The sequence below is a fragment of the Hyalella azteca genome, unplaced genomic scaffold (genome assembly GCF_000764305.2).
Source record: "Hyalella azteca isolate HAZT.00-mixed unplaced genomic scaffold, Hazt_2.0.2 contig12009, whole genome shotgun sequence".
Classification (NCBI taxonomy): domain Eukaryota; kingdom Metazoa; phylum Arthropoda; class Malacostraca; order Amphipoda; family Hyalellidae; genus Hyalella; species Hyalella azteca.
In genome coordinates, this window is record NW_025941981.1 from 679182 (window position 1) to 694238 (window position 15057).

Below are 15057 nucleotides of genomic sequence, written 5' to 3' on the forward strand. Positions count from 1 at the left end.
TTTTTTATGGCGGCTCATGTAATTAGAATGAAAACCCTCTGACAGATGTTTTATATACCAGCTTGCATTTTTTTCCATTACTCCGGATGAGGAAGATTGTTTATCACCATCCGCAATAACCTCCCCCTTAGAAAAACCTTGTAAGTGAAGTGCCAAATACCAAGTGGCCCCCCCCAGGCTAGACCCTCCTTTAAGGTGGTGCTTGAGAGCCGCGAGCCCTCAGGCAGGCTTGGCTGGATCCCTATGGGAATCTATCACTAGGTATAGTCATTATAACTCCGCTCGTAAATAAAATATCAATCTGAATTTTGTCATGCTTATTCAGCTATTTATTTACAATTTCTCTACAGTAGCAAAAAATATGTAAATTTTGTCTAACATTAGTTATGATAGAGGAAAATGTTGTAGATCAATCAATCAATGTTCATTATACTATATGCGACTTACGTAATTTTGTGAGACATAGGGATGTAGTACTATTTATTCTCTATTGAATATTGATCGATATTAGAGACATATCTGAATCAACCTCTATTGTGTAGATATTTTCTAACAAAGTATTTTTTCATTACTGCTAAATCGGAGATTTCACATTTTCTTTGGAAGCAGCAGTTCTCATGAAGGAGTTGGGGAAAAATGAGGGGAAACACACCTCGTAAATTACCTGCCTGTCACTCTTGCGGTGAAGGGGAGCACAATGAGGGGCGAGTAATAATGGATGGCCAGTGGTCGGCCAAGGCCAGTTAGTTCTAGCCGACTGCAGGACATTCCTAGGCCACCTATGAGACGGCCGCAGCCCTAAGATGGGTGCTGGCTCAGGTATCATATTACAAAGGCAACAAGCTCGAGCGCAGCAACTTGCCGATCTGAACACAGAACAAAGATTCTACATCCTTGTCGCGAATTTCTCGCTCACGGACTTCGCCGCACTGTGACGACTGGCCTTAACGGTTAGGTTCTCGTATGTGGCACAAGGTAGGGCATTCCTTAGATACTAACTGGGGTATCATAGCTCAATTGCATGCTCACCTTATACTTATTAGTCCTAGTAAAATGTAACAGAATTGTCTTTACTATGTGACCTTGAAATATTTTGCCCCCTGTATTGCCCTCAGCAAAATATTCCCTGTCTCCGGTCTCGATACTGAAACATACTCCCTATACATGATACCTTTGTCCTTTGGTTAACTATCATTGCCAAGTTTACAGTGCTCTGTGCTGATGACTTTTTTCATCTGTCCACAGTTGCTGTGGCTGCTGCTTCTACATTCCAGTGATACCACCCTTTCAGTCATGGAGCTACATGGACCGTGATGGACGTGTCTCCAGAGCTTCAATAATCACCACACAAGAAGAAGTGCTAGGGTAAACGCGGTATATTCTGACATCGTAGGTAATTCCGTCACTTCTCTAGTTTTTTCTTTATATTAAGCTTTGTTTTAGTTCCATGCCGCATGCGTTCATGCATAGTGGCAAAGCAGAGAGTTTTTTAGACTCTCCCTCAAGTTCATTTTTGAGTCCTATAAGTAGACTAGCAAAGTATCCTGGATACCAGCATTATCATACATAACAAAGTGGTTTAAATTTTGATTAAATGAGAAAATTGAAAATGAACTGATTCTAAAAAATCTCTGGTTTGTCACTATGCGTTCATTGATGGTTGAAATGGTGACGTCATACATTTGCGTGTCGAAATACTGCAAAAACACTAGGTCTTGGCCATCTAGCGGGAAAATATTGAGATCCAAAGAGAGACAATGCATGCCACGTGGTGAGATCATCAAAAAATGTGTCAAATTTAAATATGGCAACATTTTGTGACTTTTCATCGTTGCTGACGCGTAGTGAAGTGTTTTGAGAGTCATGTGAAGGCAACAGAACTTACGTAACGCATACGTTTTTTTATAGTTTTTCATTTCTTGATGCGTCCTTAAAGTGTCGGAATATACCGCGTTTACCCTATTTGCAATTGTCATATAATCGTGTAATAGGTAGCTGTAATGTAGGTAATCAGTTTGTTGTAGTTGTACTAGATTGAAAATTATACCAACACAATTAAGTCACATGTTATGTGTCATGTGATTTTCAAACTTGTTCTCTCTTCTCTGATCTTCATCATGGTAAACTTTGTATCTTGATTAAATTATTTACAATTCCTAAGTCCAAACTACTTGAACTTTTGTTATTAATTTTTCTGAATTGTACATTACTTCAGTTCACCACTGAGTTCAGTAAGCCTAAAAATTTAGTCATGATTGTAAGCAATTCATTTGTTAATTTTCTGAATGGCTTGGATAAACTGCAATTGAATATCCTGGTTGACCAAGTTTCTGCAGCGTTGGTGCTGCTGCTTAGTAATTCTACTGCCAGGTAAGAAGTATCAGTTTTGGTACAATAATAAAAAATTGTCATTTTTAGGTTTCATTACTGCTATTGTTAACTGCTATCAAAATAATTCAGATGTAAGGAAACTATCAAAAATTTTAGCTCTAAGTTGTTAAACTTAACGATTGTCTTATAATGTGAATAGCATCTTTTTAACTGTCATTTTCAAAGAATCTGCAAGATGCTTCCATCTAATAGGCAAATCTTTTTAAAATCTTAATAGTACTGCTCATTCATTGTCATTAATACTGTAATGCATAAAACAATTGGTTTCTTGATTATTTGTTCTTTTTTGTAACCACAATGGTCTATCTTTAATCTTTGTAACCAAAATCTGCATTTCTTTTATAGATAAATTCTATTGTTATATTTTTTGTCAAAAAGAATTTTGAGAATGAATATAATATTAATTACTTTTTAAATAACGGTATTGATTAACAATTATGAGTTATCTTATATTCTAGTTAGGGCCTATCAGCCAGGCCCTAACTAGCATCCAATCTGGCCAGTGTCCAAACTGAAAAATTGAGCAGACGTTGCCTCTGAATGTCATTATATGAGACATAAACTTTTTCAGGTTTTTTTTCTGTGCAATTTTTGAAAAAATTACTTGTGTAAAGATTGTTTTTACTTGCAATTCTTGGAAAATTCTGTCCACATTGGAATTTATTCAGTTTAGGAGCCACTAGGCAGAGCTAGGTTATTAGGTTGCCAAGATCATGTTTTTAGGCCTAAAATTTTGCAAGTAGTAATAAGGATTTTTCAGCAGAACTTCCTAAATTTTCTTGTCAAAAATAGATGTAAAGACTTTTTAAAGAGCAACATGCTCACTTTGAATATTTGCTTACTCTCAGCTTCACAGTTCAGGAGTTTCAGTTTCTTCATCATGAGTGCTTGAGTGGTAATTTTCCATTGTTATCATTTAATATGTTATATTTTTCTGTACTACCAGTATATTATAGTTTCTTCTTGTGTATGATGAAGTGTTATTAAAAATAATTCTTTAAAAATAATAATTCTTTTCAGTTTTAAGAATTATTTCAAAGTTTTAAATAAAATATGTTGTACATCTTACAATGCTTTATGCAAAGCAAGTACCGTCAACTGTGGTGACTTTGGCCACCAGGGGTGACTTCGGCCACACCTAAAACAGAAAGAAATAGCAGCAAAACAAAATAATAAAAGTTGGCCAAAGTGACTGGGGTGACTTTGGTCAACATTTATTATTTTGTTTGGCTGCCATTTGTTTCTGTTGCAGGTGTGGCTGAAGGCACCCCGGTGATCAAAGTCACCTCAGTTGACAGTACCATATATACTTTGCAGTTGTTTTATAATTTATTTATATATCTTGTAAAAAGACTTCTCTTCTAACTTCTGTATCTTTTAACTTTGAATAACTTGCTTGATCTACTATGTATGGCATAACTGATGGTTTTTATGTCTACAGTCTTGCTGATTTGTTTAAGCTCTCTCTGAGTGGTTCTGGGGAGCAGGCTTTGATGTCCAGCCTTAGCTGCACTAAAGCCTTTGTACAGCAGCTTGTGCCTGCTGTTGCTGCTCTCATACTGAAGGTCTTCCTATATCATTAAATTTTCTTGATACCATACACTGGAACTACACTGTTTATAAACATTATGCTTGCTGATATTGAAGCACTTTAGATTTGGCTGCTGATTGATTTGAAACCATTTTTATGTACAGTAAATTTTACACTACCTACCTATAAATTCTGCGTGATCAGGATCTTTAGATTTGCCTCTCGATATAATTGATGTATAATTTTATTATATGCACAGGGTGATCAGTGTAAGCTGCTACATATTTGGAAAACAATATTTGCAAAGTTAAATCTAGAGTTTGAGTAAATTAGTAGCAAATTCTAAAAAATTACATTTAATTAAAATGCCATCTATTTGAATTAATGTTCAGCTGCAGATGTTTGGAAAATGGTCAACAAGAGTAACAAATCACAACTGGGGTATTCAAGTTCTTTCTAACTTCTTCACTAGATTTAAATTCATTAAATATCCTAATAATTGCTGTCAGTTTATTTAAAATTCTAGCTATTTTTTTATTTAAAAATATCAAAGTACAAAGGTACCAGTATTCACTTAAAATTTTCCAAAGTTTTAATACACTTTAGAGTAGTCAGATAATATGAGTGTATTTAGCATGAAATTATTTATAACATTTAATATTGGTAGTCCTGAAGAAATGAGCTCATTCCATATTTATTGATTTTACTTATTGTTGAGATAATAAATTTTGTTATATTTTTCAGTGTGGCTCATTTGGACCAACAGAGAGCCTTGCAAGCTGTGGCTTGATGCGACCTCCCTCAGAAGTGGTCCTCAGAGCCTACAACAACCACCAGACGCTGCTCGACCCTCTGCTGCACTCCCTGCTCAACAGCGCCCCTTTGATGGTTCGTCTCACCATTTGATGGTCTCCTCAATCTTTCTTTGGCATTTCATTTCCTCAAGTATCTCCTGATATTGTTTTGATGTACCTACGTTAAATTTCATTAAAACCTACAAAACGTTTGACTTGCCCCTATTTGTTCAGGAATTATGTGGCGTATCTCACGAACTGAGCGTGGTTTCTGGCATCTCTACTCGTTCGCGCCTTTGTGAGCCTCATGCCTTCCTACAGCTCTCCACCTGCATTCCACCCCACCTGCAACACCTGCAACGAGCTGCATCTAACCCCGAGACCACGGAAGGTTCTGAAGATACAGCTACAGAAGAAGCAAAAAATGAAGTTATATTGGATCTCTACAAAGACGATCTCGTCAACTTGCATAATAGTCTAGAGGAGATTCAAAGAAAGCTTGATTCATTCCAATACCAAGGTTAGACTTGACATGTTTAACCGCTACAATATTCGTGATATACCTAAGTTGTGTGACGTAATATCTTTAAATTCTACCTGATAGTAACTTGTTCTTTCATATAGTGATGGTTTACTCAATTTTGTACGGTTTTCCAAACTGTAGGATCGTTTTCAATGACAGGAAGTGGCTTTTAGTTAACAAGAACTAAATTTTAGGGCAAAATCAAATGCCTGTATGCCGGTTAGGACAGGTATTTTGGCTCCCATTTTGCCTTGTATTTTGAAGTCTTGTGGAGCTTCACTAACATGATTATTTCTAAAGAAACGTATTTAAATACTGTTGTTATTTTAAATATTTATGTAATACGTTAATATATTCCATGGAAAAATTATTTATTTATGCCAGTCAACTGTTTCTCCTACTGTTCTACTATTCTATGCTAATATTATGAATTTTCATGCAATTTCTTATCAAACTTAAGCATACAAATGTAAAGAGTAACTATTTTACTTCAATATAATTCGAACCCAAAAATTACCTTGAATAATTCAATAGATATTACTACTTTCTTTTTTTAAGATATGTGAAAAAGCGTCAATTTTAGTGTCCCAGCCAAAATTTTCATTTAACTGTGCCCATTTTAATTAGTGGCCATGGTTGATGGTGATAATGTGCGCGGAATGATGGTCAGATAATTAGTGATTGGCTGAGGCATGATAACGTAGCCTCAATTACAAACCTCGGGCCCTGGTGGGTCTTTTTGGGAGGAGTATTGAAGTGGCAATATAAAGCCACTAGCTCCTTCATGGGTCAATAATCGGACTGTTGATCAGAGATAAAGATATCTATTACAAGTATGTCTGATCGTTATCTACATGTTACTTGATAACATCACCTAACCAAGCAATAAAAGTTTCTATGCTAGTGTGGTGATCTTTTTCGTTCAGAGAAAATAGCATACATACATTACTAAATTATTACGGTTAAAAACAACAGTGTGCATAGTAAAAGATTTTTGTCCATCCCTACTCGTTACGCATGAATTTCTCGCTGAAGTGCACTGGTTCAAGCCGTGGAAGCGTATCCTGCACCAAACCGCGTATTCAACTGATAAGAAAGCATTGCTTCTTTCTTTTCTACCTCTTTTCTTTTGTTACTATCTTCGCATGTAGGGAGCTGGATGTGGTACTCTCTTCCCCCTCTCACTGTAAATGCCGCACTTTCCATACTATTTCGTTGAGGACTATGGTATTTCTCTTATTTTCGTCTCAATGATGCGTTCAAATGTATATGAAAAGCACAAGGGGCTAAGACACCGCCCAGATATACTTTAAATTGTGTTGTAAATTATCCCAAAGGACCTCCTGAATTAAACTCGTTCCGCCCAAAAGACTGAGAAGAAAGAGACAGCGTCTATAATTCATCTGAAAAAGATTGATCACGCGTTCATACAGTAGGAACCTTTCGTGGCTGCCAGTTCTCTTTAGCTAATGCCCAAAAATATAATACCGGTACGCCATTCAAAAACTAGATTTTCAGTAAGACTTTGTGGTCAGAAAAACAATTGCAGAACATTTGGTGTCCATACTTACAATCTTAGAATATTAATGTGCGATGTCGTCATCACAATATACGGAGATGAGGCGTACTTGACTGTAATCGTTATAAATTTGATGTCGACAACTAAAATCTTAGACGATACGTTTTTCGCAACAGCAATCTAAGAAGATAAAGTCTCCACCAAGGATCTTCATGCACCTAGTTAGGTACGTATTAACATCGCCAAAAAAATACCGGCACGCTTTTCATAGTTATGTGCATCTTACCTTCTAGTAATGAGGGCGAAAAATGAAGAAGAAATTTCCATCAGTGCATGAATTATTCCAACTCATGATTTTTCATTCATGACTTAAAGATCGAGCCTCATCAGGAAGTTGATACGACTCGAATGAATGGAGTCAAAGTTCATCGGCAGGGGAGGAGCAAATGATGACATGAAATCGATATATTCTGAAGGAGTAACACGGGATCCGTTATTCCATCTCTGTAATGTAATATTCCTATGAGGATAAATCCCCATAACAAGTGTCAAGTTAGTTACCTGACCATCCTAATGCCGCGTCACTAAAAAATCCTCGTCTATCAATGCTGGTGAAAAGATGTCTAGCTCTAATAAAGCTGTTTTCTTACGATAACATGGCCAACGGCACACATTGTTGTCTTACGAAAACATCTGCGAGAAATATTTATCTGGCTCTGACCCCCGAAATTTTTTATGAGCCAAAGCCTTGTATTGGTTCCTGTGGTCGTATTTATTTAATGCCGAGTACACCTGACGCGCCGCTTCGTCAATTCTGTTCCTCTGCCCCGACGTGGCGACAGAGCTCGGGGGTGACGTGCTGCCCCCCGCGGGGCTCCAGTCTTGGGCTGTCAGGGCCTCATCCTCCCCAGGGTCCTCCTGCCCCTCTCTCCTGCCGTAGTCCTGCGGATAGGATATGGGCTGCACCGCGTAGTAGGTCTCGTCTTCGTAGTCTCCGCCGAAGTAATTCTTTTTCAAGTATTTGTAGATACTCGCTTCTTCAATGATGAATGCTGGAAACGAAGGGGAGATTAGTTACCCCAACATTGATGTCCTAGCGCAATAACGTCTGCTATGTAATTATGGAAATAATTGCCTTGCAGATTACTCTTGCACTGGGATATAAATATTATTTTAGAAGGACCTGGATTTCTTATTTCTATGCAAGCTATTATTTTTTTAGAGGTATCACGTTCCTAATTTAATGAGAGTTGAGAAATTCATGGTAGATAGTGGCCTCGGATTCATATTCATGGTATTCCGGATGAGGGACAAAACTTGTACAAGAATATTTTTCTATTAAATTTATTCTTCCGATCCTTGTGGACTGTGGAGTGATGTTCAACCAATTACACTTAACTTCCCGGTTAACGGAATACTCATAGCCTACTCAAGTGACTGACGAGTGTCTTCATGATTATTGCTCGCCAGGAGTGAGCAACAATCTTGAATTAACTGGTGAACATCATACGATTCATCTATTCATGAAATATTCATTTATTCAACCGACCATGAACGCTTGATGTCTTACCAACGACCAAAGCCAGGGCGATGATAGCTAATATTTGATTGGCTATCTGGATGGGCACGAGAACTATGCCGAGGAGCGCCCCGACGCCCGCACCAAAAGCGGCCAGCAGCGATACCGTCAAGACGATGGGCGCCGCGGCGATGGTCGACGAGTTTCTGAAGAGCACCGACGCCGTGTAGATGGAGAGCAGACTGTTGCCGAAGGTGGACGCGTAGAACTCGGGGGAGATCGCCTACATGGGGTACAAAGAAGAAGTTTCGCCAAAGTTGAAAGAATCACCAAAAATTTCCTTCAAATGCGCGCATTGGCAGTACAGGGCTGAGAATATTTACCCGTCAACACTGACAAACGAATATTATTTGAAAAAATATTGGCTGACCTACAGTCCGGCCCAAAATTGTTACTCATTCTATGTTGGAATTCTTAGAATTTTCTACGTCTATGCAGACCAGAATATTTAGAGCCTTTCTCAACAGAATACTCGGAAGCTGCACTGCAGCTTTAAAATCGACTTTTTTCAAACAAAAATATTTTATTGAAGCTAAACGCTTTCAAAACGGAATTACAGCAACGCTTCACCTCCTGTAGACATAAAAGATCAAAAAAATGAAGATATTTAAATCAATTTCTTTTTTTTGAGAAGGCGCTGTATGCCTTCCGATGTTCATTTAACAGATACAAGAAAAATAAATTTAGGCCTAAAATTACTCACTGCGAATCTGGCCGTTTCTTCGAACGGAGAATCGTCCTGCCAGTAGTCAGGATAAAGGAGATTTGTGTTGACGGGTTCACTGGCGTTATCTTCCTTTATGTTGAACTCTTGAACTCCTGCATCGTACTTCTTTGAACTATGGTGCTCGAAATCGTACGAAATGTCTGACTTGTTGTTTTGTTCTAAGCCTGCGATGAAATTCACACAGACACACGTCAGTAACAACCTTGTGATGTAATACATCGCAGCGTACACCTATTTGACGGGAGCCTGGGCTTAAGCTCCAATTAAAGAAGCAAGTGCAATGATACTTTAATCAGTTCATTGGAGTGAATTTAGCACTATGTAAATTGATTGAATATCCACCTGCATTTTTCTCGTTTAACCATCATGTTCTGAAAATGGAAAAGTCTGAGTGCATCTTAACAAAAATGTAAAAAAGTTGTCTTCTGTGTTGGCCTCTATGATGCAAGTAAAAGTAAAACATTACAATGAAGATAATAAAAATACCACCAATGAATAACATAATTCTGATCGTAGCCGCTAATCGTGAATTCATTAACGAAAAAAAAAGAACAGAAACTCGCTATAAATATTCAGCATGAGATTAGTTGCATGCGTTACACAACCCGCGCATGATATGCACATCATAGATATTATATTATTAAAAAATAAATTTTTAAATTATTAGTAATTATTGATAATGTTATTAAGTCTGCTTTAATAAGACCATGCTGGTGGCTTACCGCTGGTTCCTATCTACCCGGCCATGCACTTTGCTCATCTCGACCTGAAATTTCACAACTAGTTGCGTGATTAGAACCCCAAACTCGCTGTTCCAATCTTGGTGATCTGAATCACTCGGCACATGCCCCAAATACATGCGCGTATGATCCCGCTCGACAATGATGTATTACACACAGCCAGCAGCACGACGATATTGTACTACACACAGCCAGCAGCACGACGATATTGTCCTACACACAGCCAGCAGCACGACGATATTGTCCTACATACAGCCAGCCACAGCCAGCAGCACGACGATATTGTCCTACATACAGCCAGCAGCACGACGATATTGTCCTACACACAGCCAGCAGCACGACGATAATAAGACTGAGCTGAAACCACGTTTGCAAATTACACTTCAGGTTCTGAATTGTGTCAAGAGATTTAACCGCTTTTAATCAGTTGACGATCATTATTTCACCTTCCACTTGGCGTCTCTAGTCTATTATGGATATCAATGCAAAGGGATAGATGCAAAACATATGACGTTTCCGACTTATTTCGATGGCCGCACGCCCTCTTTATTCTAATAGGATTCAGTTGCTGCGGACGGCTCTGATTGCAGAGCAATCTCGTGTGACCTCAATCGTAGATTGGCTCGTGAAACTGGACCGCCTCGAGCGTCCCTGTCTTCTCCAGCACTCGAGCTTGGCCGAAGTTCAGGAAAGATCGAATGTTTCTTTAAATAACAAAGATCAAACGGTAAATAGTTTTTTTTACTTTATTATTGACAGCTGAAGTTGTACGTGACGGCTCGATTGTTTTTTTAAATGAAGTTCATTACTCGCGTCTTGCCCTTTATAATTTCAGAAGAGTAGAAAATGCTTTTCATATTTTTAGCGATTGATGGTGTGAATATCATTGGACTTTAAAAGAAGTCATAACTTATCGATAAAACTGACATTAGCCACACAGTTTATGGCCCTTAATTAAGCATTACTTAAGTCAAAATAATGATTGAATAGAATAATCTTATAATGTGGCATAAGCCACATCGCCTTAAGAGCCCTCAGTTCGGTGTACAGAATAAAATTAATCGAATATTTATTATTTGGTATTATTTCTCGGAGTTCATTACAAAGTTTTCCTTGTGCTTCACTCTAGCAATTGTCATCATCGTTTTTTACGGTCATCCGTAAGTACAATGTTATCAATTTGCTTCTCATCATTTCCAATTTTCGCACTGAGAAATCGAATTGAGGACATTCTAATGACGAAAGTCTCGATTTTAATGCTCGTTGCTTAATCCATACACAAAGGAATTGCGGAAAATTATTTTTCAACAGGAAATATATGACTAGCTTTTAAACTGGCGTTAGAGTCTCTGGGAACGCTTCATACTCGACTCGTGTCGTCAAGATGCAGCAACTTCGAACGATGATCAAAAATTTCGCAACTGATTAATTTTCCTCTTCTCTGCTAATGAACTTGCCATGTCAGCGCAAACTGAATAATGGGGATTCGCTGTCCACGTCTAGATATTCAGTTTCACTAAAAAATACTTCATTCGCAACTGCATTTAAAATGAACCGCTCATCACGACATGATCTATAACATATGCACCATGCACCATCAATGCGAAATCACAGCACCACCATCACGTCACTACATCTCAATTGATGGTCTTGGTAACTCCAGAACACAGCATCACCACTGCAGCACCACATCACCTCTGCACTGCACTGTGATGAAGACCTTATGCAGGCTCCTCCAGCATCCCGTGGCGTGACCCCGCTGCCCGCCTCATCACCATGACAATAACGCAGTTTATCACTCGATTTGTTGTGGTGATTTATTTGAACTTATTTATATCATGATATAAGGTTCGGGCAAAAATTAACGAAGGAAAAATGCGCTTTATAATTTCGATACGGAGTACGGACTGCAGAATGCGATTGAATTGTCCATTTGAGGTTTAAACTCTCACGCACCATAGTCTTCTAATTGATTATTATCAATGACTGTAGCAAGGATTCTTAAAGCACAATAGAGAATTACTGTGTTCACCCGTTCTATTAATCGAGTAATCACTGATAATTTGAACAAACCTTGCATGTATTATCTCAAAAATTCATCCGGCAAACCAACCAACAACTGAATTAGATTTTTTGCAAGCAACGAAAATCAGGCATTGCTGTAGAAAAATGAATAAATCCCACGATCAAATTAATTGGTTTATGAGCTATAGTTAAAACTAATGTAACTCAACGGAGAGGACATCTGGGGCACTTCAACGTTCATGTCGGCAGGCGGACATCGCGGAACTGAAATTGTCAGACTCTACCGACCCCAAAACGCACTGACAAAAAACTCGCGTTTTTTGCGCATCTGTAGTAAGACTCCTGCCGAGAACCTACTTTCTTGGCTTGCATTCAATTATTTAAAAGCGGTTTAGAAACCGGTTGCAGTTCATGCCACGGGTTTTTCTTCTGCCGTGACGTTCCTCTTATTTTTCTTTGTTTGACAGATATTAATTACAATTATAGAAATAGTTTATTCAGAAGTAATATGCTTCCGCGGTGTCCCGTTTCACCGTTACTGTTTAATGTGAGAATTTGTGCATAAACAACATATTCACACGTGGGTTACTCATGTTATTTTATGTGCACATATTATTCGATTATAGTTGAATATTCAGTGATACCTGGATTTATTAACCATTCCTATATTGATGCTTCCCAATCGAAAATGTGAAGTAAATAAGTGGCTATATGATGAGCCGATGATCAGCAAAAAATTATTTATAATTTTTTGCTCTGGATAAAGCATAAAGTCTGGAGCTGCGGGGTACGAAGAGTTTAACGTTAGCGGCGCTAATTAAACGTCTGCATGACTTGACCACCTTATACCAATGCGCAAATGTCAGACATTCAAGAAAAATGTACGAAACATCTGTCACTTGGGTGACAAACATTTGAGAGAAGTCTGCATGACTCGACAGTCAAGCTGCAATTGATACTTTGATCTTGTCCTGACACCAAAAAGTTTCGACTCTCCTCAGAATGTGGCTTTTCATCACATAGATGAGCAGGACGGCGCGTGTAAACAATGAGTAATATTTTCTGTTCACATGGTTTCTCTAAAGTTTTTTTTTTTCTCGAAAAAACGAGTGAAACATTTCCTCATAATTCTCCCCTTTGCGTAGCCAATACCGCGGCTACGTGTGGAGATGAATGAGCATTACTTTACAAACTTTGGATTACTGAACGCATCCCATTCCCATTGCACAAAAAACATTGAATTCTCCTTTTGTTTTTCGAAAGTATCACAAAACAAGGCCAAGCGTGAGCTGGTCGAAAGCTGATAACTGAAATGTGGCAGCCCGAATAGCGGAAGTTGTGATGTGGCGATCAAGCGGTTGGGTTGGTTTTTGGTCGACGATCCAATGACGATGGCGAGGCAAACAAGACCGCTCAAACCAACGGGATTCTCGCCTCAGCGTGGCTGGTCTACTCGGGCCGCTCTCACTGCCCGCACTTCTCGTGATGGTACCAAGTTTGGGACCCAAACCTGTAATATAATTTTAGGCCTGGAATTTTAACAATTCCGGGACCTGACCTGGAACCCTTTTGGGTCCGGCCGTGGAACAGAAGAGGGCCCGGACCTAGAACACATATTGGGGTTCGCAACTGGAACAGTTTCTGGGAGAATCGTAGGCTCGTACCTAGAGCCCAATTTTGGGGCGGGAGCTGGGACCCAGTGTCAGGCCCAGACCTGCTATGTCGAAAAACGTATTACCGACTTGCCCGACTGGGCTTGTAGTTCTTTCCGCGCAAATGATAGTTCAAAACACTGAATGCCACTCCTGGGCGCTTTCACAATCAAAAACCAAGCATTCTAGTATGCTTGGTTTAAAAAAAAAAAGATACAATATCTCAAATTTAGTACCGATATGAAAATGTCTCGAAGTTTGTTCCTATTGTTATGCTATGGCAAAAATGCCATGTCCTAACTACCAAAATGCGGCTCACCTGGAATTTATCTTTAGTGCATCAAATCATTTAATGCCATGAGCTGGTCTTAACTTATTTTCAGCCCTTGATTTTGAAAATAAGTTTTTAAACTTGTATTAATTCATTCATATGACAGGTGAATATTTTTATGATTTACGCATATTTTAGAATTTACGCCTATTTTTCCTCTAAGGGATTCCTCTGCTTGATGTATATTCATAGGCTTGATGTAATTCCTCTGCTTGACATATATTCTTCTGATTGATGTATATTCCACTTATTGTGGTACATTACAAAATGAGGATTCTGCCCACAAGTGTTAACGTAGGCATGTTGCAGGGCCTGAGAACCACTGGGTCCAGAGTGGCCCAGTGGTTAAAGTTCAGAGTATCAAGATTGGCGCAGAGAGGCGCGGGTTCGATCCCAGCTCTGTGCGCCAGTTTCTGGTCAGAATCGGCAAGGAGGCCGGGCGGTTAAGCATAGCAGAATTGTTGCAGTGAGTTGCGAGTTCGAGACCGCAAAATGCTGTGAATGTTCTGCGATGTTAAGAATCGGCGACAGGCCTACGGCCTAATAACGCTGAAACCGCTATTATTATTATTATATTACTCCTACTGCTATATATTCCTCATATTGACTTATATTCTTGTTGTCCATGCAAATTCATTGATATATCATGGCTTATTGATCAACTGATTATACATTTCATTGATCATCGGCCCCTGCAGCTTATTCATCAAGCAGTCGCGCTGAGAGGCCAGGGCATCGCAGCTCAACCATGCAAGTCAGGCTGACACCAATACAAGCGTCCTGCCTCACAAACTTTTTAAAAACTTCTTGAAAAACTCGATCAGGATTGACTAGTGCTTCTAATTATGCGCATAACTTTCACTGTGCTCTTGAAACCGTGATCAGGCCATCGAAATTTAATTAACAGACGTATTGGAAATAAGCCTCGACTGATATATTTTCTTAGATATTAAAATTCCTAGTTTTACATACAAAACCGATCGCTGGTCATAATAATAATGACGATAATAATAATAATAATAGCGGTTTTAGCGTTTATTAGGCCGTAGGCCTGTCGCCGATTCTTAACATCGCAGAACATTCACAGCATTTTGCGGATACACGACACTTCATGAAAGGGGGGCGGGTGGGGGGAGTTCTTTCAGTAATAGATAGGAGATAATTCGCTGTCCAGCACTACAAATATAGTGTTTTTATGAGGTCTGACTCAGTGTGCCTCCGGGCGTTGTACGGAGAGATGTGCAT

The 15057-nt window shown here is 38.9% G+C and overlaps 2 protein-coding genes across 2 annotated transcripts; one reads left to right on the plus strand and one right to left on the minus strand.

Moving 5' to 3' along the window:
- Positions 1-1962: 1962 nt before the first annotated feature.
- Positions 1963-6143, plus strand: LOC108675686. The gene is made up of 4 exons (XM_018163715.2): positions 1963-2370; positions 3833-3956; positions 4667-4810; positions 4951-6143. The coding sequence occupies exons 1-4, from the start codon at positions 2252-2254 to the stop codon at positions 5239-5241; spliced, it is 678 nt and encodes a 225-aa protein (XP_018019204.1). The 5' UTR covers positions 1963-2251; the 3' UTR covers positions 5242-6143.
- A 644-nt stretch (positions 6144-6787) lies between these two features.
- LOC108675685 lies at positions 6788-12061 on the minus strand. Its single transcript, XM_018163714.2, has 4 exons — positions 12039-12061; positions 9041-9435; positions 8329-8560; positions 6788-7810 (listed from the first exon to the last, which is right to left on the minus strand). The coding sequence occupies exons 2-4, from the start codon at positions 9281-9283 to the stop codon at positions 7440-7442; spliced, it is 846 nt and encodes a 281-aa protein (XP_018019203.1). The 5' UTR covers positions 9284-9435; positions 12039-12061; the 3' UTR covers positions 6788-7439.
- Positions 12062-15057: the final 2996 nt, after the last annotated feature.